This window comes from Pelecanus crispus, chromosome 3 (genome assembly GCF_030463565.1).
Source record: "Pelecanus crispus isolate bPelCri1 chromosome 3, bPelCri1.pri, whole genome shotgun sequence".
Taxonomy (NCBI): domain Eukaryota; kingdom Metazoa; phylum Chordata; class Aves; order Pelecaniformes; family Pelecanidae; genus Pelecanus; species Pelecanus crispus.
The window spans coordinates 24,906,935-24,932,610 of record NC_134645.1 but is presented as its reverse complement, the minus strand read 5'-3'; the positions used below and the strand labels follow the sequence as shown (position 1 = coordinate 24,932,610).

Genomic DNA, 25,676 nt, shown 5'->3' with positions numbered 1-25,676 from the left:
TATTCAGATCACAGTGAGATCCAGAAATATGTCCAGATGCTATCTTGTAAGTATAATGTCCTGTTTGGGGATGTTTTTTGACAGACTCATTATCTTATCTCTTCCTTTGTGAACCAAACTGTTTAACATTCTGACAAGATAATGAACTGAAAGGTGTATCATCTTCTGCAACGAATGGGTTTACATACGGTGAAGCCTCTGCCTGAGATCTGACTTCTCTACGCTGGTTTCAATGTCGCATCAGTGAAGAAAAGTTGCTGACAAACCCTTGGGTGTCAGTAACAAAATGAGTATGATTTTCCCTTTGCGATACGTTGAAGGACGCAGCGGACTTGCTGCGTTCACATGCATCAGTCGCCCGGCTGGAGGGGCTTTCTGGTTTCCTGCAGCCCCTGGGAGGACACGGCCCGGGGCTGGGGCTGCGGAGGAGCACCCGCCTCTGCGCAGCGAGGGGCCTGGGGAAGTTCACTTCATCACATACAAAGCTGCGGGTATGCAACCTCCACGTGTCCTCGTGCCACTTTTATTTTCGTATGTATTTTTGTCCGCTTCCGTGCCAGTGCTGAGGCTGGGTCAGTACAGAAATGAAGCAGTAATAGCGCTGGACAAGGCTAACGTGGCAGCTGGAACCTCCTATTGCTTCAGGTTTCTTCTGAGGCCGGACTGTGGCCGCTGCGAGGCACGGGTGTCAGACGGGCGCCCTGGCTGGTGGTTAACAAGATTTACGGTTAGACATTTTCTCACTGCCTCATTCCCTTTAAAAACCAGCCAACCAACCAACCCGCGAAGTTACAAAATAACTGAAAAAAACCTCCCAACATATACTCTCCATTTGTAATTGACCATAGAAACATGGATAACCACTTGCTTTAGCATCGCAGGGTGATGTGTTAATGGCAACGTATTATTACCCCCGCTTCAGGCAAAGGGCTACCCGCTTCCCAGGAAAAACCTGTGTTGAAAGCGGCCGCTCAGGCCCTGAGGCCCGAGGGCGGCCGGCTCCCACCCACAGCGGCGGCGGCCCCTGCCCTCAGTTAAGATGGCGGCGGCGGCGGCACCTGCCCTCACTTAAGATGGCGGCGGCGGCGGCACCTGCCCTCACTTAAGATGGCGGCGGCGGCAGCGCCGCGTCACGCGGCGGCGGGCGGGGCGGCCCCGCGCTCTCCGCGTGGCGGGCGGGAGGATGGAGCCGGCGGCGCTGGAGCGGTTCCCCAGCCCGGGCAAAGGCAGCGGCCTCCGCTCCCGCCGGCGGGTGCGGCCCGGCGAGCTGCTCTACCGCGCCGAGCCCTTCGCCTACGTCGTCACCAGGGAGCAGCTGGGCAGCGTGTGCGAGCGCTGCCTGCGCAGGTACCGGCGGGCGGCGGGACGCCGCAGCCGCCTCTCCCGCCGGCCCCGCCCGGCCAGCACCTCCCCTTCCGCTGAGGCGGGGCAGGGCCGCGGCGCCGGGCTGGGGTCGCGGCGGGGCGGGGCGGCTGTGCCGGGGCTACGGCGGCCGCGGGGGCGGGCGGGCAGCTGCCGCCAGGGCCGGGGCGCTCTTCCTCCCGCTCTTTTTAGCGAGGGCCTTTTTTAAAAAAAAGGCTTTTCTGAGAGGGCGTCTCTTTCCCGGGCGCGGGAAGTTTGGGGGGAGGATTCCTGGGCTGGCCGCCCGCTGCGGGGCAGGCAGCAGGAGCCGGCAGTGCCGGCGGCGGCGGTTGGGGGCCGCCGGCTTCCCCTCAGCGGCCTCCCTCAGGCGGCGGGGGCCGCAAAAGGCTGCCGGCTGGCTCGCCGCTTCTGGGGGCCAAGGCCTGACCGCGGCGGCGGCGGTGGGGGGAAGGGGCCGTGGCGAGCGCCGTGTGGCTGCCCCCGTCCTGCTCAAAGCGCCCGGCTGCGGTGAGGGTGAAGTTCTCGTCCGCTGTAGCCCCGCAGGGCAACCGGCCGTAGGACTGCGGACGTGGTGCCGTTCCCTGCTGCGTAATGCCCGGGCGCTCCTAGGGGTGACGACGGCCTCGGGGTGACGACGGCCTCGGGGTGACGACGGCCTCGGGGTGACGACGGCCTCGGGGTGACGACGGCCTCGGGGTGACGACAGCCTCGGGGTGACGACAGCCTCGGGGTTCCCGTCACCTGCGCGAGCTCAGCCGGTGCAAGGAGCACGTGGCTTTGAGACATGCGATGAATAAACGCCAGCCTTCTTCCCCCAAATCCTTACGAGGGAAAACTGGCAAACCCACAGTCGTTTTCTGTGTTTGTTTAAAAAAAAAAAAAAAAAACCCAAAACAAAACCCGCAACTGTTTTCTCCCCTGTAGCAATTTTCCAGCAAGATACATTGTGATAGACCTGTTTGTAGGAGGTCTGTATGCTAATACCTGAAACATACTGGTAGGTAATTCATACACCAAGACTCGAAGAAGAGAGACAATTCAATACTGCTAGCCTTTGCCTTTTTTTTTTTTTTCTTTTTGAAAATATTTGAGATCTTGTTTATTGAAACATAATCAGCTTCTGTTTAAAGAAATGATAATGTGATCATTTTCCCAGAGAAAAGTTTGATGCTGTGTTTCAAGACACACTTGCATCTAACCTTAGCATATTAAAAAACAAAACCGAAAAAGAGTTGTAGCTAATACATCTGTGAAGTCTGACTTGTGACATCAGAGTCCTTTGGGGTGGTGACTGCCTGTACATTTTCATTTTCAAGTCATGCAAGGCTGCAGACTTCAGAAGACAGGCCGAGTGCAGCAATAGGTGAAATGAAAATGAATCTGAAGGGTTTGGATATAGAAGTGTAACCAGGACAAAGTTTGTTGGGAGAAATAGCGGTGTTACCAACTGATATATCATGAAAGGTTTTGCATTTGTGTTTTTTTTTTTTTTCTAAATAGTGATATCAGTTAAATTAAAAAACTTAAATAAGGAAGTTAAAAATATTTTTCCACCAATCTAGCTTCCATTGCAAAATGTACTATGGCTCGACAGTTTATAGATCAAGACTCTGCAAGCTGACTTTCTTATTTATCTAATTAAAAGCAGTGGCTTCTTATTCAATGGACTTTGTTAAATTAGTGATACATATATCCATACTTTTTTTTTAATGTCTGGAAACTAGAAAAATGGTGAAGCACTACTGAAGTGGGATGTGGAATTGAACTGTATCATGAATGTGGTTTCATTTAATATGCAGTGTGATCTTTGTTCAAAGCCAGGTATCGAAAAAACCATTACTGCTCATTTCCAGGACTATTATCTGTAGTCACATTGTCTACTACTGTTCCTGTTTTTCTCTCTGATCTTTAGGTGGCAGCACAGGAACACACACACAAAAAAGGTCTTGTGCTTGACATTGATTTAGCATTTTAGCAATCTTATTATATATAAAATCAATGTTTGAGGCTTTATATTGTGAAGTGTAATTCTATATTTACTTTTGTCTCCTAGCTTGGAGTAGTAGATGTTGTTGGATGCAGCTTTTGGCTGTGTGAGAAGTGCTGTGTGAGCCACAAAATGAGTAATGATAGGCAGAATATCTTATTTCTGGACTGCCTGCAGAGAGGCAGCATGGTCTCACAAGGATTTGGGGTCACAGACTTGCTATAGTGCCGACTTATTCTGTGACCTTGGCCGAGTCCTTACAGCGAGGGTCTGAGGTACCCAAGCAGGGTAAGGTTGGCTGTTGGGGGCAGAGTTTGCTCCTCTGAATCGGAGAGGAAAGCTCTGCCAGTGCAGTAGTTCTGCCTAGTCTTATCTCAATTCAAGTGAGTATTGTGGATTTAAAATACTGAAGTGTTATATGAAGTGTTCTATATGTGTGTGTGTCTATATATATAGAGTTAGTGCATTTACCAGTACAAAGACCAACATCCCTTCTTTACCTTATTGGGCTGTTGGTACTATTTGTGTAGTGAAGTTAAAATCTTTGGGCAGTGTTATTAGGTCTATGTTGTATGTAGACCAGATGGCAATTTTTGGTAACTGTCTCCCCTTTTGTGATTTCTTCTTACTTCAGAGGTAATCCTGTATTTTCTAATGAATAGGTTCATGTTGTTTTTTATAGAAGACTGGGCTAAAATATTCTGCTATAGCTGATTTAATATGATAGTGTAGCTGTTTTGAATTATAGTCCATTAGCAATTAAAAAAAAATACTGTCCTGAGGTAGGATACATAGTAAAGATTTGCTCTGAAATATAAATTTGATAAAGAAGGAAAGTGTTTGTTGACAGTGTGTATTTCTGTGGAAGCAGTGTCTTGAGAGAATGCATTATGTTGTGTTGCATGATGGTACCTTTGCAAAAGAGTATCTGTAGTGTTAGGTTCAGTGCCTGGCTGAAAACATGCTGTTGGTGCTTTTATGGAAGTCTGACAAGATTTGGATGGCCAGCATCTTCTTCCAACAACTCACTGGGGAAAGCAACAGAAAGGATTCTTACTCTTTTATTAAAAAAAGATTTTCTGTATGGCTTCTTCCATGCTTTAATACCTCTTTAAGGTGGGGTCAGTGGCAGTACAGCTCAGTACAAGTTTATGTAGCAGGACTGAGGGGGTAAAGCAAGCTGTTTCATTTACAAACTTATGGAATTTCCTAATGTATTTTCCATTCTGCTGGACTTGGATAAAGATAGTGAATAAAGCTAATTGCCAGTGATCTCCAGAGGCTTCCATCACCTTTCTTTGTTCTGGAAAACAACTATTACACCTTATTTTTTTCTTCTTCTCTATCCTTTACCTGGCTATCAGTCTATAAAATGACCTTTTTCTAGTCCCTGTCAATTTAGCTTAATTTAACCTGTCCACAAGTATGTTACGTTCAGTGAGTCCCCTTTATTCACAGGTGTGTTGAAACTCTCACAGAACTTGGGCAAGTTAGAAAAGGAGGCTGTCCTTTCATGGGAGCTATACTTGCTCTTTCCTCCTAGATTTTATTCATCCAGGTGATTAATGATCTTACTCTTGATTATTGTCTCTATTGTCTTGCCAAGTTCAGAAGCCAGGCTTGCAGTTAGTATAGTCAAGTGGGTGTGATGATTGAATTTTTTTATTTCCTTAAAAAAGTGAAAGTACTGCAAACACTGGAATACTTGAGTTGCTTATATGTTTAGAGTTCTGATGTTAATGTTACATGAGATTATAGATGATATCAAAATAGATCAGAAAATACTGATATTCTCAACTTCCTATGCAAAACTTTACATTTAAAGGAAAAGAGTTGTTTGACCTCTCTTTCTGCCATTAATTGGTGCTATTTTTAATATCCCTTTTTGTTTAATTTTATGGTTTATTAGAATTTGCTTTTGTGTAGCTGATCAGATTAGAAATTCCATTAAAATCTGGATATAGCCAGTTACTTCTCAATTTAACAAAATAATCCTAAATCAGTACTGACTTTTAACATAGGGCAATTTAACATTGCAAAGTTTGCTTACACATGCTGATTTATCAGGCTATCCATTTTATCTGGTGGTGTTGCTCAGTTTTCTCCGCTTGTTAAATCTTTACATGGCTTTTAAAGATGTTCTTTGTCTGATAAGTGAATGCAGAAGTGGCATCTCAGTGCTTGGCAGTTCTCTTCCTCTGTGTATTTGAAGTTCTATTGGCCTTTAATCCCTGCTGATTGAGTTTCCTGCAAGGTATGTGGTAGTGGTGGCACTGTTTAGTCTGCCTTTCAGATTTTGAGTTGAAAATATACCCAGTCTGTTATAGAATGGGAGTCAAAATGACGGTGAAAGTCAATTATGCCTTTGGTGTTTGCTTTTTACAGAACATTTCTGTGATGGGTTGTATTTACAAGAATCCACTGCAAGAAAACTTAAGTCCTGGTTGACACTTGGGAACAAGCAAAAAAACTTTCTAGAATCTGTGTCTCAGAGAAAGTAGGAAAAAGAGGTAACACCAGCCTATTTCCAAATGCTATACCACTTACGCCTTTAAGAGACACTTAAGAAAAGTGAATATTTGAGAACAGGTAATGTACAGCATTATAGACTATAAAATAAGACATAAGTGTTTCTTGTTTGGATAAGATCAGAGGTTCAGACTCCTGTAATGGAATAAGGGGAAGTATGAATGTGTTTGTGTGTGACTGCAGCTTTTGTAAACGTATCTAGAGAGAGGAAAAACATCTAAGTTAGGACTGTTGGTAAACTAGCCATGGCAGCAGACGCTACTGCAGTATGGGAAATATAACCAAGAATTTGGTAAATAGCTGGGCGATTGCAAAGTGCTAAACACAGGCCAGCAAGTGTATGCTCCTTGCTCTACTTCAGGTGGCTTGAAAATAGCCAAATGGACACACCTTTACATTCAGGACTGTGCATTCAGTACTGTGTCTTCAGCATAGACACACTCTTAAATTAGCTGATGGTTTATATTATTATTATTAATTGTTATTAGATTATATTATTACTAACATCATCATCATAATGAAAGTTGGCATACCATTGTTAAAGTACGGAGTACCTAGGTTAATGGCATCCCAAAGGTACAGAAATACCATTATGTTATAACCACAGTGTGGAATATTTTAAGTAGATAGAAGCAGTGTTTGATTCAGAAAGAGGGTGACAAGGGGGATGGTTGTGATTGTATGATTCTTCATACCACTGTGGCCCTGGCTTGGACTAGTGCAGCTCTGCCTGAGGACAGCTAGCCCTTAACCCTCCAAGTGTACCTCTTTCACCTGCAATTGGGAGTTGAGTGAGGAGAGGAGCTGGTTATTTTGCCTTTGTAGCAATGGGAATTTCTCCATGAAGGTGCTGTCATTCATGAACAAACCGAAGACACTTCCTTAAGTGCCAAAGAGAGCATCTCCATTAGCACAGCGCCTGAGTTCTGCTGCTTCCAGCTGTGCTGGGTGATTAGAAGGTGTGAGCTAAGGGGTGCTCTTTCTTTACACAGATAGAAGTTAGCATATATGAGATTACAGTAAGGTATGAGGCTATAAAATCTACGCTGTCTTCTCATTTATCTCTGAAAAATACTTCTGTTGCTGGTTAATACAGAGATAGCTTTAACACTATGCTAGCTTCTTGAAAACATACTGTTATGTTGCTCTAGGCATTCCTGTTATACTTGTATTTTGTTCTACAGGAATACTGAAATGTGTAGAACTACTATTTGATGATACATTCGTTGATTGTTAACTTTTGATGGATATTCATCAAATGAAGATTGTTAAGTATTATAGTTATATTTTTTAGATATAAACCAATACCCCCATTTTGTAGGTTGCTTATATAAGAAGTGGGGTGGTTTTTTTGTAGACTGTTGTATTTCCATGATTGTTAATAGATTGGAATAACAAGGTTTTTAAAATTCTGTAAACTTCTATATAAAAAAATAATTCTTAGACTTACCATAGAAATGAATTAAAGTTGGTTAGCAGGACTTGGTGCCATGAGTTTGTTGGCAATAACGTTTTTAAGATGTGAGAAGTATGGTGTGTTTCATGTCCCTTCAGTGACAGTCAAAGGTCCAGACAGATTTCCAGTAGTTTCAAGATCCACAACCTCGTATGAAGTAGAGGAATATAAACAAATTATATCTGGTGGTAATAACAGTGTTGAAACAGTGTGACTACTAGGAACAGGTATGTTCTGGTGCTTCCAAGGTAGAATAATCCTGAGAATTATATGCTATAACTTGATGTAGCATTTCTGACTGATCAGTTAGGAGTGCAATTGCAGTACCCTGTCTCTTGATAGATCTGGTTTTGTGTGAAGTAAGGGCAAAGGAAGTGAAACAAAACTGTATGAGCTATACAAAGTATCAGAATTTCAGGTTCCGTGTAGATCATAGAATCATAGAATCGTTTAGGTTGGAAAAGACCTTTAAGATCGTCCAGTCCAACCATTAACCTAACATTACCAAGTCCACCACTAAACCAGTTAAGGGGAGAGTAGCAATTTCATGTTTCCTGGCTTGGTGGCTGGGTTATTTATAATGAAAGTAAAAACTAGGTATCATTAAGATTGGAAAGGATCTCTAAGATCATCAGTCCAATCATCAACCCAACACCACCATGCTCAATAAACCATGTCCCAAAGTGCCACCTCTACCCATTTTTTTTAACACTTCCAGGGATGGTGACTCCACCACCTCTCTGGGCAGCATGTTCCAATGCTTGACCACCCTTTCCATGAAGAAATTTTTCCTAATATCCAACCTAAAGCTCCCCTGGCGCAGCTTGAGCCCATTTCCTCTTGTCCTATCATTATCTACTTGGGAGAAGAGACCAACACCCACCTCACTACAACCTCCTTTCAGGTAGTTGTAGAGAGTGATAAGGTCTCCCCTCAGCCTCCCCTTCTCCAGGCTAAACAACCCCAGTTCCCTCAGCAGCTCCTCATAAGACCTGTGCTCCAGACCCTTCACCAGCTTCGCTGCCCTTCTCTGAACACGCTCCAGCACCTCAATGTCTTTCTTGTAGTGAGGGGCCCAAAACCGGACACAGTATTCCAGGTGCGGCCTCACCAGCACCGAGTACAGGGGGACAATCACCTCCCTGCTCCTGCTGGCCACACTATTCCTGATACAGATGTGTGAGAATGTTTCCCAAGACCTGAGAAATTGCACACCACCACCAACAGAAATGTTTATATCTGTAGCTGAAGGACTAATAGTCTAAAAAAAGTATCATTTTCCTAAGAAGATACTCTACCTCCCCCATGCTATCTTACCCTGATAGTGAAGGTTGAAGCAACCTTACAAAGAGAAGGATAGAAATGCTTTTTTCTGTCCTCATGCCACCTGGAGTCATAGGAGAAGTGGCTTCCAGGCTGCTGTCCCATGCTGCCAGGACACCCTTCTGCAAGAGAGAGTGAAGAGAATAGACTACTTGATGGTGCTTTCCTGCAGTCTCTCTTCCAGAGAAGGCCCCGAACTTTCTTGTCTAGAGAAATAAAGCCTGTAGCAGAAATTACACTTACAGACTCCATCTCCATTTCCTTCTCCTCAGTCAGGTGGGGAAGGATGAAGCTCTGGCATTCAGGACAGCATTCATACTAAATTGCCCTGGCCTGCCCGTTGATTTGGTTTGCCTCCCTCACAGCACCCTTTAAGGTAGTCAGGAGTTTCCTGTTAGGAATATCCCTTGGTAGGTGTTTTCCTCAACTGACTGTTTCTTTCACTTGGAGATTTGTTTTGGGAATGTAATTCAGGTTCTGTTTGCTATAAGCCCTCTCCTTCCCATTGCGCAGTATTTTGGGCCTCATTCCATGGCTCCTTACTGCTTTGGATGCCCTGGGCTTGCTTTAGGCAAGGTGTAGGTCCTTGCCCATCTCCTTCTTCCCTTCTTCCCCTGCCTTGTGGTCTAGAGGCTGCTGTTAATGCCTTCTGCTGCCAACCTGGCTCTGCCCCTGTTAATAATAGAAGAAATAGAAGAAGGAGAGGCATTGTTAAAAATAAATTCTCTCAGGTCAAGCATTTATTGCCATGTCTGTCACTTATGGAAAAAGAACATTTAAGTTTAGCCATGCTGTAAAAGTCCCTAAAGGTCTTACTGTGTTGTGATTTTGTGTTTACAATTTCCATGCTTATACTACTCTGTAATTTGAAAGTTATTGTATCAAAATTGTTGTCTTGTTAAGCTGTGACTGACAATTTAAGTTGTAGTCATCTTATAAATTCTTCTGAATTTAGGCTTTACTATGTGTCTGCAATCCACACCTGATATTATATTTTTTTTCTGCATAGTGCAGTCCACAGTATTAATGCTTTAAGATATTAATGTTCTACATGAATATTCTTTGCTTGTGGTAAATGATACAGCCATGACAATAAGTTTGTGAATTGGATTATCTTTAGTATTTAGTATTAGTATTTAGTATTCACTTAGGGTGAATTGTAATTGTGCAAGTACAAAATTAAAATTAGAGGGAAAACGTAAGTGATTAAAATATGAGTAACTTCTAGCTAATGTAATATGTAATGACACAATTAGTTTCAGATATCTCCCCAGAAAGTTTAATTTTGTGTAAGTTGCTGAAAGTTTTACACTGCATTAGGGAATTTATTTTAGAAATTCTTTAAGAACTATTAATGATACCTTGTCCATAGGCATTGGAATTCATTAATTGTTAGCAGTTGCTTCCATTGTGGCTGTACTCAAAAGCCACTACATGCTTTTGGCTGCATGGTCATGGATGATGCTGTTTTCTCTTGAAGTATCTATAGTAATCTTCACAACCAGTTGCAACAGCTGTTTTGAATTAATCAAAACGATGTAGGTGAGGCTTACAGAATTTTTGGCATGTCTCTCCACCCCACCTATTCATGTTTTGTAGTGGGATATTGATGTGCATGATAGCCTACCTGATGTGCTGGCTAGAAGCTGCTGAAAGGGCAGGTTATTCTTTCCGCTTCCCCGAATCCTTGCTCTCCTTCCTGCATGCTCCTTCTCTTCTGGCAGCTTTGCTGCTTATCTGACCTATGACATACTGGTGCAGGGAGATAAGGTGGCAGAAAATATACTTTACCAAAATACAAAAGTCTTTCAGTGCCCTTGAATGAAATTATTGCTGGGGGGAGAGAGGAGCTGATGTGGCTGCTGAAGGGATGGGTCAAGGTTGGACAGTCAGGGCTGTGCCTTCTCGTAGTAGCTAGCCTTTAGTCTGCTGTAGGTAAAAATGAAACCTTAAAAAGGGCAGTTAGGGGAATTTCCAAGCGCTTCTGAGTGTCTTCAGGAGAAGCAGGGCTTTTGGGAGTGCAGGACCGACTGACTTGTTAGTGTGGAGGAGGATTTTTTCCGCCTTGTAGCCTGGGTCAGTGCTGGGCAATCAGGCCGCACCTTCATTCCTTTACCCAGTTGTGTTTCTGCCATATTTTACTTCCCCAGAAGCATTTCCTACCACTAGTTTCATTTTAGTAGAAGAAACGCTGCAGACATTTTCAGTTGTTTCTTACCACAAAGAAAAATATTTTCTTTTTGGCTGATGTCTTGGTTGCATAGGAGCATCTTGACTTTCTGGGCTTTATTTTTGCCACTGATTTTACTTATTTCAGGATCTGTGCTTAATTCCTGCAATTGTAATTCTCACAGCATGCCTCTGTGGCTGAATGGGAGATTTTATTTAGAGGCCAAGGTAAAGTTTTTGAACCATTCCCAAGGGCATCCTGATGACTGTAGGTTTGGCGCCAGGTGGCACAATTGGTTGAACACCAGTGAGTAATTCTTATGCTCACTAAAGTTGTAATCCCCTGTTCATCCAATATTTAGCTTTGCTGTTTATCATCTTAGCTATTAGCTGCCTTCAGCTCAGGGCTTGTTCTGCTATTAGCTTGATTGCTCAAGCTTAAGTGAAATTAAAGACTGATTTTTTTTTTTTTAAACTAAACTATCTTCTTGGCTTCTGACTATCAGAGCACCTGATCCTGCAGTCAATAGGCAAGAAATACAACTTTTGGCTTCACTGGGGAGGGCTTGCCCGGGCATTCACATATGGTTTGTGCACTGCCTGTGTAATCAAGTTTCAGCATTCAAAGGAAAAAAGCCAGCGTGTTGAGAAGGACTTCTTAGGGTGCGATTAGGAGTGCTTGTGATGTAGAAGTGCAGAAAAGGAACAAAAGATCATCATTGACGAAGAAGTAAAACCACTCTTATCAACTTTAAACCCTTTCTTGCAATACAAATGAATATGGCTTATTCATACAATTTAATTCAAATGGCTCATTCAACTGCTAGGAGCATGTGCTAGTGACCTGAAAGGATGATTTCTGTGGTGGTGGCGGCATTCTTGGTAGTGGGAAGGATCATGGTAGAATAGGGGGAGAGAAATTGAGACAACATGTTTGCCCTCAAAGAGGAAAGATGTGTCTCAGGAAATGTTGAGCATGAAATAAACTATGTATGTTTCTTATGTAAAATCTTTGTTCGGTGTATTTCATACTTCTCAAAGGCCAGAAACTTGTTTTTATTTATTTGTCAAGAAAAGTTTGAAAGCAGCTTGCCTTAACATAAAGGTTCAAACTGGAGTGCTGGTTTGTTTTTTTTTTTTTTAAAAAAGCACTACTTCTCCCTGATAAGACAAACTGTAGCACCTCTTCTTTTTGCTGTGGCCTGGCTGCTATTTTCCATCACAGAAATAAAGCTTGCAGCTCCTTCTGAGATAAGTAGTGTACCGAGGTACACTTGCTGTGTATAAAAGTGTATCTCACAAATTTTACCTCTTCCATTTCTATGGAGTTCGTATGTGAGGAGTAAATTCAAGTACCACTTTGCAGATCATTGTGCTAGGAATCTTTATTGAATATTGTATGGGATGAGAAAGGTTTGTGCCAGGCTAGTGAGTGCACTGCAGTTTAATTTCCTCCGAAAAAAACCTGAGATTTCTTTTTTTTTTGATCAAACTCTGGATCCAGATATTCTAAGCATTGTGTGAGTATTGATGTGGGTCTGTACTTTGTGTAGCTCACCTTGATGTCTGTGGTGCATTGACTCCAAGTCCTCTAACTGTTGAAAGTATCTTAGTCCAGTTTTCTGAAGAAGCAAAAACAGACTGAAAGATTAAAAAGAAAAATTGAAGTGGCACAGAAAACAACTTCAGAAATTTAGGTTCATAAGTGTCTATATGGTTTTAGCAAATAAGACTGGCTACTCAGCTATTTACAAATTTTATCCACTTATATCAAAACTGTCTTATACGTTGATATTGCTGCACAACAGATGGAATAGCTGTGGAAACAATTTCTTGAAATACTGTATGAAACTCAACATGTGATGATAGATTTATCTGAAATTTTTGCCCCAGGAAAAAAAGAGGCTGTGCAGTAATCCACACAAGATATATATGACATCAGGTGTAAAACTGATATAGCAATGAAATGTATTTTATCTTTAATAAAATCTATTACAGAACTATGTTTGGGTTTTTTTGTAAAGACTGTAGTTTTGGTTTCATTCCCCAAAATAAGCACAGAATAGTATCTCTTACTCTAAGAATGTCCCTTTCTGTGGCTGAGGTGGTAGATGAATTGTGCTGATGAGGACTAAAAAGAGTGACAGGTCAGGCATAATAATAGCGAGAGGGTTATAAAGGGTTGTAGTTAGCAACCCAGTTACTGAAACAAGTTAATCTTGCCACTTCTAATAGACACCCAGTATTTTATTAGACGTGCAGTCAGTCTGTATATTGCTCATAAGTGGGTTTTGCTACCACTTAATAGCCCTTGCCGCTTTGGCAGTCATTTTGATTAACTATGCTAACTATTTTATGTGGTTAGTGCCTTATTGTGTGTTCTGATAAGTCAAAACTACTTAAATTAGATTTTTTAAAATGAAACTCCATAAGGAGTGTGGACATGCTGAGCATTGTATGCAAAACAATTAGACCCCTCCAAAGATTTTGTGGAAATTTGGGGTGGGGTTGTTTTACTGGATTCACCTTTCTACTGAAAAGTGTGCTGACTGGAGAATCCTGTTGCATATATATATATAAAATATAACACAGGCTGGATTCACTTGTGCTGAGTTAATGCCCCTTATAGGATTTAGGATTAAAAATAAATAAATGTGTGGGAGGTGGTCTGTGTGTTTGTGCTAAGATACGTATTTAACTAACATCTCATTGATTAGGAAATTACTGCATTTATCATCACTTAAGTTGTTTTATTTTTATGGTGTTTGTTTTATTTAGTGTTTCAGGAAAGGTTTATCCTTCTGTTCCTGTTCACTGCCTTTATAGAAATTCCCTTTGCAATAATACATGTCACTTACGTTTTTATCTGAAGAGGCTATTGTAAGACTTCTCACTTGTAAGGGTTGGTTGTCATTTTCCTCCCTTTCTGCCACCAGACGAAGCCTTCGTAGACAATCTTTGAAACACAGCTTGGGATAGGGGGTCAATCAAAGCAAAGAATGGCAGTGCTTGCCTCCTTTGTAATTTGTCTTGCTTGTGTATAAAACTGAAGATATTCTCAGCTGATGGGCATATTTTAATGCATGTATGAGGAACACAACAGATGAAGGATGACCTTGGAGTTCAGATACATAATTGGAGGATTAGAGCCTTTGTTTTGTTGCTGGCTTCATCTGTGAAATTAAATAATGTCTTCCATTGCTTACCTGTTTGAGAGAGATTTGAAGTTTATTGCATTCACCTATATACTTAGTAGTTGTTGATCGCATGTAAAATAGAAAATATTTTAATTATATGTTTGTATATCACCTTAAGGGCAATATTTGACCTCAGCCCATTTGAACATCTTAAAAAGTGATTATAGGCAGCAGAAGGCATGTCTGCTATAAATTTAATAGTACCACTAGGAAAAAGTCCAACACCAACAGGTTTATACGTATATTTAGAATTAACATGGCTTTTTAAAATTACTAAAATGTGTCCTAATTCTGCCAGAGCTGAAAGCTTCGCCATGCAAAACTTCATGGCCCGTGCAGTTTGCCAGATCAGAATATTATGATGCTAGATCATATGATGGTTCCTTCCAGCTTCAAAAGCTGTGAAACTTGCTTGTCCTTGGACCAAGAAAAAAGTGTATGTGTGGAAAAAAAAAAAACCCACACAGCTTAACTCTTACCATAGAGAAACAAAAGGTGCCAGTGGAATCTGAATTACAACAGACTAAAGAAAACGTCAGTGTGAAAAATTGTTTACCTGAGATGGGCTTAGGAGACATAACCTAGAGAGCTGCTCTAAGCAGAAGGGATATTAAATATTTCTGGGAAAACCTGATTGTAAAGGAAGAACATGTCAGTTTTTTAAAGTATTGGTCTGCCGTGGATGATATAAATCACTTACCAAATCAAAGAAAATTTAGCAGATGGAAGCTAATGTAACAATGTATGTGTGGTATGAAGGGTTATGAAACATGCTTTCTGATTTTCGCATTTATGTGTAAAAATCTCAGAGAGATTTTGAAAGGCGAGACTGACAGTTCTTATTTTCCCTGGAAAGTTACAAGGCTGTGGCCCCTCTGTGTGACTCATGGGAACATTTAAAAGAATGAAAGGCAAGTGGAAAATACAGGTCTGGGAAGAGATTCGTAACTTCTGTGCAAGATTTGAATTTCCTGAAATTGAGAAGCATTTTAAATGAATAGAATTTCTTAATGGAAAAGATCTCAAAGAACTTGCATGCAAACCGGTGCGGAGGGAACTGGATTTTGGGCTGGGCAGTAGAAAGTTGTGTCTTTGTATTTGGCTGGAAGTACCAATGCTAGGCAGGTAGCTGCAGAGCCTGGGGCTGTTTGCGTGGTGGCATCGGCATGATTACGCTGCCTGGCGGTGGAAGAGCACGTTGGTATCACGGTCCCTGCCAGTGAACGTGGATGTTACCTGCAATTCTGAATATCCTGTTTCAAAGTCGGTTTTAGCCTCTTACCTTGTTCCTGAGTCTCAGGAGGAATTGAATTACTAAAGGACGCATTCTGGCTTTGAACAGGTAGCTCTCAGCAATGTCAGTGTTTCGTGTGCACAGAATACAGTGATGTCTGGCTTTCTGTTGGGGGGGAGCTGGTGTAGGGCTCTGGTCACTTCTCCTGCAGTGTTCCTTCCCTTATTAATTGCTTTGAGGCAGATGAAATAATTTACAGAACTCCCAAGTGCTTCAGAAATAATTACGGAGCCAAATTCCTTGTCTTCAGAGATTGCCTTGGGAGTTATGACTTCAGGAATATGTCTGTTCAGAACAACTGTACTCTAGACTTACTAATTTTTAATTTTCATATCTTCTTTTCAACCTTCCCCCCCATGGAGTCTTATAAGCTGTAACTGTCTGTACACATACTATTTTATGACCCTTGTAGTTGGGGCTACTTGTGAAGGATGTATTTGATACTCATTCTCATGTTCATATAGGCTTTAATTATAAAATTAATTTCTACTAAAAAATACTTTACTAATAGCTGCTTGTTATTAATTGAAAGATTATGCTTGCTTTTCTGCTCGATAGCACATGAGGATTCAGTATCAGTTTTAAAAACTGCGTTTGTTGGGACATCTCAATGTCGATTCATTTTACAGCCGGAAGGTAATGGCATTTTTAAATATTCATTTTATTTTCCAGATACAAAGTCACCTGCAACGTGTGTTTACCTCTCTGCCTTTTGCTGTAAATTCTTCGAGGCATGAAATAGCTTGCCAGTTGTCTCTTATGCTCAGAAGTTAATGAATGGTTATCAGTTTATTGTAGATAATAACTTAGCTACAAACCATAATGCATGCAATAAGCTCATTGTGTAGAACTTTTGCCTTAAGACAATGTTAATTAGTGGTTGTAGGTTTAGTAATGTCATCCCAGACTGTGCTTTCCCCCAGATCTCCGCAACAGAAACCTCCTCCTCCCCTGCCACCCTGCCCTATTCCGTGAGCAGACGAGGTTAGAAACTTTTCTCTGCTTTGACATGTTTCAATTTCGCTACAAACTTTTAGTAGCTTTTAGTAGAGCAGGTGTTTTGGCTTTCTCTTGCAATGAGTCCTTAGTATTCATTCCAACTGGTGGAGATAAATGACCTCTAGTTTCTCCTAGGCTTGTACCTATGAAGTGTAAAGTCTGTCCTTGATGTGTGTATGTCTTGTTTATTGCTGCTGGTGATGCAAGTTCACAATCAGGAACAACAAAATCTCTGTGGACTCGCTCCTGTGATTATCTCCTATCAGAATTTCTAATAGAGAGAGAAAAAGGTTTTAATTTTTTGAACTTGTGTGTCTCAGAATTAGTAATTTCCAAAAATGCTTTTTTTTTTTTTTTTTTTTTGGTTCATGTGTTTTTATGCATATGTATGCTTCCTAAGCAATAAAAAAGCTGGATTAATTTTATTTGGAAGAACAGTATGTTCTCTTAAACTATCTTGTATCTGAAATAAATAGAAAATAATGTTTTAATGGTCTCTAAATAATTTAGTTCCTATTTTTGGGAAGTTATTTCCCAACCAACTTTAGATTAAATTAATTTTTAAAAAATCCATTGATTCCTCTTTCTTGATTTTTTTTTTTTAAATTTTATTTTACAGTTGTTGAGGCTATATTTAACAAATAAATATGGTGTGCCTTTGGGGAAACAAGTTTTGTTATAGCAGTCAGGTTACTGCTGGCACTGTGTGCTACAAAGTAATGTGGTGGTAGGCCATCAAGTCGATTTGTTACTTAATATGATTTACCACAAAGCTTTGTACAGTAATGGCTTCAATATCAGGCTTTTGGAGGAATCCTTCGTATAAAAATTGTATTTTATTGTATTTTAAAAATGTCATAGCAGTTACTGGGAAAAAATTTACAACACTTAAACTGTTCTTTTTTCTTGCTTCACATTAGGCTTTTCATCTGCTTTCTATAACTGTGTGTTGAGAAAGCCTCATCGACAGAAAGTTGACTCTCATTTTACATCTACAGTAAACATGAACATTGTATGTTAATGTGACTGTAGTTCCTATAGCACTGTCTATGAGGAGCGATGTTTTCCAGTTGTGCAGTTTAATTCCCGAACCTATTTCAGCAGTAGACTTGAAAGTAAATGTCCCTCTTCCTCATGCTGAAAGATTGTAAGCTTCTTAATTATGCTGTGGGGCAGGGGGATGTCGGTGCAGCTGCTCTTCTTGTGCTTTGCTTTAAACACCCAAAGAGTGGTATTTAGGTGGTATTTCTAAGGTAGGTATTTCTGGGTGCTCTGTGTGGAGGTCAGGTGCTCCATGCTTTGTTTCTGGATTACATGCTACAAGCATATCCTGGCCCTGAGCGTCTTCAGGAACTGTGGTTCACTTTCAGCACTTGTACCCTGCAACAGCTGCTGGGGTTTCCACCCATGACCAAGACCTTCTGGGGCTTGGTTTTTCAGGGTGCTCCAAGGCCAAAGAGTTTCCTTAGGGAGGGCTGATGTGTCCTGGTGTGTCATGTAAACAAAGCTGTTTCCCAATAAGATGAAGAATTTTTCCCGGACATGTTTCTGTAGTGAGGAGAAGCTGTTCCTGGTGAACACGGGTAGCAGCAGCCCAGGGAACAAACATCCAAGAGGATCAGTGCAGTATGAAGAGGAAGTAAATAGACATGATTGTGATAGACATGATTGAAAACGCTCTCTTGTGTACTACTCTACAATACACTCATCTGAAACTGCATTAGATTAGTGGAAGGGAAAAAAGAAGTTTTACCACATGAAATATGGTAGTGTCTGCTGATTCATACACTGGTGTGAGGGTAGGAGGCATCATGCTTTTATTTCAAGATTGGCTTTTTTGTATGATTGTTTTCTAACACTTACATGTTTTATATGTAGGAGAGGTTGGTGGTTTTTTGTTTAGGTTTTTTTTTAATCTGGGAATATAGTCAACAAAAATTTAACATGACTAAAATAAGAAAATGCAAAGAATAGGAAAAACTTGTTTTTATAAATGGAACTGAAGTTGATATGTAAAAAAAAAATGCTACTTAACAGGCATCATTGCTCGTATAAGTAAGAAAATGCCTAGTTAGTGTGGTGACTTTTTTTTTTTTAAGTCAATAGGTCTGGAGAAAGCCTGACTTATAACAACTTTGGTTTGTTTCTAGAATTAGCCTGACTAAGAATTATCCAGGAAAAAAATTACTTTTCTATGTCAGAACCACTATTCTGTTGGCTTTTCTTCCCCTAAGCAACAATTTTTCATTTCATTTGTCTTTCTTTTCCCCTAAACGCACTTTAAATCATAGAATGCTTTGGGTTGGAAGGGACCTTTAGAGGTCATCTAGCCCAACCCCCTGCAGTGAGCAGGGACAGCTTTAACCAGATCAGGTTGCTCAGAGCCCCATCCAACCTGACCTTGAATGTTTCTAGGGATGGGGCCTCCAGTACCTCTCTGGGCAACCCGTTCCAGTGTCTCGCCACACTCATTGTAAAGAATGTCTTCCTTATATCCAGTCTAAATCTACCCTCCTTTAGTCTAAAACCGTTACTCCTTGTCCTGTCACAACAGGCCTTTCTAAAAAGATTGTCCCCATCCTTCCTGTAGGCCCCCTTTAAGTACTGAAAGGCCGCAATAAGGTCTCCCCGCAGCCTTCTCTTCTCCAGGCTGAACAACCCCAACTCTCTCAGCCTGGCCTCGTAGGAGAGGTGCTCCAGCCCTCGGATCATTTTGGTGGCCCTCCTCTGGACCCGCTCCAACAGGTCCATGTCCTTGTGCTGAGGACTCCAGAGCTGGACACAGTAAATAGTCAACATTAAAAAAGTTAATGGGTCTAAAAAGGCTTAGTAGCATGTTTAGGTTTTTAAATTTCATGCTCAGTTTCACCGAAAAGATGCTCATTGAAAAAACAATGCCAGACATAGAAACTGTATCTAGGTAGGATGTAACAACATGTTGTAAACATGCATAATGAGTTAAAAACTAACTCTCAAGGATATGAATGGCAAATTGATCAAAACCACTCTTTTGCGTAGTTCTCATTTTTCTGCTGAACTCACACGGAAGCCACCAGGTTTAATTTTGCTTAACTTGTGGTTTAGAAGTGTGCATGAGTCTAATCTGTAGGAATTAGTGATATGGAAGTCACCGTTTTCCCTTTGTGTGGGGAAGACTGAATATTTACATATGGTACTCACATTTGTGGTTTTGAACTATTTGAGTGTTTTTAATCACATCAGAAATGCAGACTGCAAATTGACTGTGTTTGGGGAAAAGCATTCCACAAGTGTCAGTATGTTGTTACTACATATTGGATATGCTTAGTATATTGTGCATATAGTAAAGCGACCTGTCCCATTAGCAGACAATCTTCAGGCACTATGAGGGTTTAAGGAAAAGCTGTTACAGTTATGGTAGCGCTGCTCTTGATGTAAAGCCCAATGTTTTCCTAATTGCAAATATATATTAATCTCTTATCTCAATTACAGTTTCTCTAGATAAGAAGTAAGATTATTTATTTCAATAATTCTGTGGAATTTTTTTTTCCTCAGTTGTGCTGCTGACTGATCTGTTACTTAGGGCTTTAGAAGCTGAGACTTAGACCATTCTATCTTTCCTGATGGGTGTTGAATTTCTCTGTGTGTGTATATAGATAGATAAGTTAAAAAAAGGTGAAATAATAAATGAAGTCTGTCTACCCACTTGCAAAATGGCCAGCAGCAAGAAAAGCAAGTGAAAACCACCAAAATTAAATTAACTACAGCTTGATGATACTTTGGTTTTGTTTTTTTAGGCAGCCGGAGTACAGTTGTGTATCTCTTTTCAAGAGAATAGGAGCTGGTGCTCTGCAACGGTAATTTTGACTGATGCCTTCCACATGTCTCAGCTAATCTGAAATTTGAAGTTATACTCTATTTTGGAGATGCTTTTGCGGTTGCAAACAAATTTTTCAGTGAATGTTAAGTTTGTAGCTCTCTTTCCCTGTGAACACAAGGTCTGACCTTAGAAGGTGTGTAGGTGGATCCACTTCTGTTGAAGTGAATAGACATTGGACGTAAGGCACAGGAGATGCATCATCTTGTAAGATTGAGCTGTTTCACTTCATTTGTGACCTAATCAGGATTTGAACTCAAGTTTCAGGAAATGAATGCTTATTCTTGCTATTTCATTTCCATAAGACGCTGCAGTGAATTAGAAAATTATACTTCAAGAGTACCTGAGAACTCAGAACATCTGTTACAGCACTGGTAAAATGTGCATTTCATATGCCTGGGACAAGTAAAATAAATCCTTTAGATCTCCATATATTTTGGTATTGCGTTTTTATTTAACCCCTTTAACATTTTGCTTTTTCCTCATAAATTCTTCCTCTATTATTTGCAGAAGACCTGAAACAATAAGCCTGCAGCATTTTTCAGGACCATAGCATTATTAAACTATTCATTTGCTAAAGTTACTTCTGGTTAAAACTTGGATTCTGGATTTGGATTTCAATGCTTAGAAAATTAAAACTTAATTTTAAAGCCTGATTTATGTACAGTGTATGTATAAGGAAGGTCTGCTTAGTTTTTTTCCTGCTTTTGTGAACTATCCTGTATAACATTTTGTGGTACGAGATGTGGATCACTTTTGGTACTAAAAGATGTTAGGCTGTTTCTCTGAACGTTTGTATATTAAATAGCCAAATGCTGAGAGGTTTTCAGTAATGGAAGAGATTATCTGTTTATATCTTCAGATGCTCCCCCCCCCCCTTTCTTTTTTCCTAATAGCAAGTGACAATTTTGATGTTATCTTTGTTACTGCTGATGCAGTTGTATTTAAATCTCTTTGTTCCTTCCTCATGATTGATCCCATCCTATGACACTGGATGGCTGACGTTTTTCTGAAGGTTAGCTCTGGGGGGTTACTCAAAAAACCCAACCCTGCTGGGAAGGAACAGAAATTCTAAAACAGAAAGATGAGGAGGGAGTCCAGTCACGCTGATTGTGTAAGCCGGGGTTGGTTCCTTGTGTTCAGACACTCACTGGCTTTAATCTGCAGGTTCTCCCCGAGATGTAAACATACCCTCAGTGCTTGTGGTTATCTTTCTAGCAGACAAGGAAGCATATTCAACATTGAAACGCGAAGTTATCTTCAAATGATAGATCTGTTTTATTGGGAATTGTCTAGCAGCATGTGAACAATGAATATGGGCCACTATGTGGCTAGGAGATGCTCAATTTTAGAGGTCTTAAATCGGGAACTAGTCTCTTATTTATAGTGCTGAAGTGTTTAAAACTACTTCTGTAGACACTAGCTATAATGTCAAGCTCTGTACTTGTCTAAGAAATAATTATTTGCTTGGTCTGGCTATTGATGCTGGATGCATTTGATTACTCTGCCAGCCAAGAAATGGAATTGCTAATGAGAAACAAAATGACTATGAAGAACTGAAAACATGAAGGTTGAGTCAGGCTCTGAAAAAGTTGTAGAGATTCTGCTTTAAAAAAAAAACAAACAACCCCCTCCATTTTGAATATATAATATAGAATATAAAATTTACATATGCTGTTATTACGTGGAGTAACAAGTATACCTGTGACCTGAAAAAAACAGAATCTAAATTGTGGATTTTATTAAGAAAATATTAGGTGGTATTGCAGTCTTCCATGTTCAGTTTTAACAGGCTGTGCACAAAATCTATATATATCAGCTGCAGTTGCTATGCATAACTGAGTATGTTTTACATCATTCGTCTCTGTGATCATTTCTGCAATCATAGAATTTTCTGTGAAAGGGTTTTGGTGGCTCAGAATTAATTTAAAGCATACAGAGTATAGTGGAACAGTTATCTCATCATGTGACACACTTACAGGAGGAAAGATTTATTTGATTAAAAAAGACTTTGCCAGCTGTTTTTCTTTCTGCTGACAGATACCTTTTATATGTGTATGGATTTTAAGGGAGTTGAACTTTTCCAGAGTTCTGTCTTAACTTCTGCCAGAGTCAATTCAGTGTCATTGCTAGTTAAAAGATGTTCTTTCTTCATGGTTGTCATACATACCAGATGAAAAAAAAAAAAAAAATGCTAGTATGCCATAGAGCAGGACAGAGATTTTATTTAGCTTTGGTTTTGCAATTCAGGACTATTTTTAATCTTGCAGTGATATTTTCCTCAGACTAGTTTACGTCATGAAACAAGAGATGACTTGACATCACGTATTCTTCAGCTGTTCTGTGCTAATAAGAAACAAATGCTATTCTGCTGAAAAAACAAATGACAAAAAACTAGTCACAATTCTGGTGAGGGACATGTGTCGCTAACTAGTTAAGGGGGAGAGTATTACTCAGCTGTTGTTAGTTGCATTCTGTAAGTGTAGGAGAAACTAGGTTAAAATAATGCAAAAGCAATCTTGTTTGTGAGCAAAATGAAATATGTTTTTAAAAGGGGATGTGCCTGGCTTCTGAAGGTAATGTTTTTTTGTGGGTCAGGGGTCTGCAGAAGGGTGAGCTCAAGAACTGAAAGCTAAGGGTGGGTGTGTGGTGGGTACTGCTGTCACTGCCTGCGCAGAGGGCAGGTGAGCTTGTTTTCTGGTTACCAAGAGAATGGACTGATTTTAGTAAGCTACAGGATGCTACCCCATGTAGAGCTGTCAGAATGTCCCCTCTAACATGCTGCCTAGTGGCACCCCAGATCATATTCCGTTTTAAAAAAAACCCAAGCCCCAAAAGGCAGAATACATTATACTGACCTCCTGCTATACTATGCATCCGTTTCCCGTGTCCTTTAAAGGTGTGCCTTAAAGATGCACAAACCTCCCCTCCTCACCCCACTAATATCTTAATTGGAAGCTGCAGGACTGCAGCGTATGCTTCAGCCGCGTGCTGTTGCACTGTGCTGTGTTATTTCAGGATTGGGCGACTGACAGGGGAAGGCTAATTCTGCCGCTTGTCTTTCAGAAGAACAGTGTGAACATTGCATCTGTCTTGGCTCACTGCACTCATTTCCAGTTGCCTGTAATTGCATCCAGAAATGTTTGGGAACCAGGGCAGTCGATAAAGTGAAGGTAGACTGCGCGTACCAACCTGTTCCCCTCAGAAGCCCGGCTGCAGTATCCTGAAATAATGGGAAGTTTCAGCTGGCCTTCACGAACAACACTGGGAAAAAATGCATTGCAGTTAGATCAGTGCAGAAATGACGCAAAGGAAGTGGTTGCAGGGAGGTCTAAGGAGGCCTATTTTGTTGATTGGGCTGTAACTAACTACAGCTAAAGAACCAGGGTATTCATCATGGCTGCAGCTTTGCAGCCCAGCAGCAGCTGGTGGCCCAAAGGCAGGGTGAGATTGATGGCTTTGTGCTGCTCATTCTACTGCCTGTTCCCATCAGGCGCAGTATGGTTAAAAGCCCAAACTTTCCCCTTTTACCCAGAAACTGTATGTGTAGCTAATACTAAACAAGAAACAGAAGAAACCCTCCTTTGTTTCTTCTTAATTAGGGTATAAACCTTGGAGTTTATATCAGTTAGATGTTGGATCTGGGCTTCATGATATGCAAATTGTCCTAGATCTGTTTGTTAATTTGTATTTATTTTACAACTTCCTTAGCTGTATCTGATGTTGCATGGATCCTTTTTTTCCAAGAGTCAGTTATGAATTTTTATGGTTTTTTTTTTAATATGAATGTCTGTGGTAGTTTGTATGTGTCTTATTTTAAACCCAGTAGAATTATTATCCAAGATGATGCTGTGGTTGTCCTCTCCTGTAGAACAATTCAAATCAGTAAGAATATATGCAAACTTATTCAAAGATTACAGGGAGCCGTACCAGACATGTTCATAGCTGCAAGTCATCTGTATTCGTAGTCCATCACGTGCAGTGAATTTACTAGTCTGAAGTATGGGCACTGTCCACACTAGAGGAGACAGTTTTGATTTCTTGAAGACCACATGAAGAGGGAGCTCTTTCTTTCTTGTGTTCCTGTTATGAATAAGTGGGCTTCCTCATGAGAAACCAGCAGGGTATTATTTTGGTAATGGTTCAGTGATGGGGTTACACTGTTCACCGGGTGTCTGCAGTACAGCACTTAACGGGGCTCTCAGGTGCTTCTGCAGGGTGCAGAATAGTGACAAATAGCTGGCCTTTGGTTTCCAATTACACTTTCATATTGTGTTTATGTAACAAACACAATAAAAGATGAATTGTTAGCTTCTAAATTTGAGTTAGGTGTTTATGTTAGAAGTCTGCTTCTGAGCATAAGCAATAACTTTTAAATGCATACAAATATAGGTGTGCATTTTCAAGTTTGCTCAAAATTCAGGATGTTTTGGAAACTGAAGGTAACAATAACTGGTAGAAGTAAATTTAAGGCCTATTAGTATTACATTACTGCCTAAGGTATGCATCTTGAACTTGAAACCTGGATTGATTTGGTTCCAGGAGGGGCAAAAGACAAAGGGTGAAGTAGTTTTGGTAGAATAAAGCTCAAATTTCAGATAGTGTAGACTGACCAAAATTGTGTACTATGCTAAGAATAACATTTCTTTTAAAGTCGCAATTAATCTTTTGGTGCTGTTAGTAGGTTCACTTCTAATCGCTAAATTGTGGGGTTTTCATCACTTGGCTGCCAAGTTGTTTGTCAGGTATTCATACAGTGATGCAGCCTCTATGGTATTAGCACATGGTGCTAATCACCGGGTTGGGTATCTGTGGCCCTAATACCACTGAGTGACGGCTGGTGAGGTTTGGAGTCCCATGAGTATTTTTTGGTTTAGGAAGGATGGCTTTAGTTTGTTAGTTTGTTTAGTTTTAGCAAACTTTGCTATCCAAAGATGAGAATTTCTTTTGCTATGCAACTGTTATTTCAAATATAGTTCTGCATTAAAAAAACAGACTTGAGACTGTTTGTCTGTGGATTCTGATGAAAAGCCATCTGTTATTACAAGTGGAGACATTTTCAAGGGTGTACTTATAATAGTAGGAAAAAAGGATAATTCTGTTTCAAGTTAAGTGCATTAATCCTGGGTAATGCATTTAGTCCTGGACAATAAATTTATTCAGATTGAGTATTCCTTTAATTTCTTTCATTAAGAAAACTATCTTTGTGAGAACATGATGACTGACTTTCTAATTGATGTGAAATATCTAGAGTTCTTCCACTGAAGCAGCATTTTTTCCTTAAAAGGCAGGTTTAAACTTGTAATCACTCTTTAGAGTATTTAAAATACAGTAGTGCCTGCAAGTGAGAAATTTTGACAGACTCTTTGTAGGCATCCCACAACTGCTACCGTCATTGTGTAAGCACTTCCAAGTAAATGGATATAATTCCAAGATTCATAGGCAGTCCAAAATATTTCTGTATTCTCTTAAAGATTGTAATGATGGTCATATATAGACATTAG

General features: G+C 40.5%; 1 protein-coding gene across 1 annotated transcript in view; it reads left to right on the top strand.

Annotated features, from left to right (window-relative positions):
- Window positions 1–1,183: 1,183 nt before the first annotated feature.
- The window catches only part of SMYD3 (SET and MYND domain containing 3), a 433,429-nt gene continuing 408,936 nt past the window's right edge, over window positions 1,184–25,676 (top strand). Inside the window, exon 1 of the mRNA XM_075707872.1 lies at window positions 1,184–1,347. Coding sequence (XP_075563987.1) covers window positions 1,184–1,347 — 164 coding nt within the window. The remainder of the gene's footprint in view (window positions 1,348–25,676) is intronic.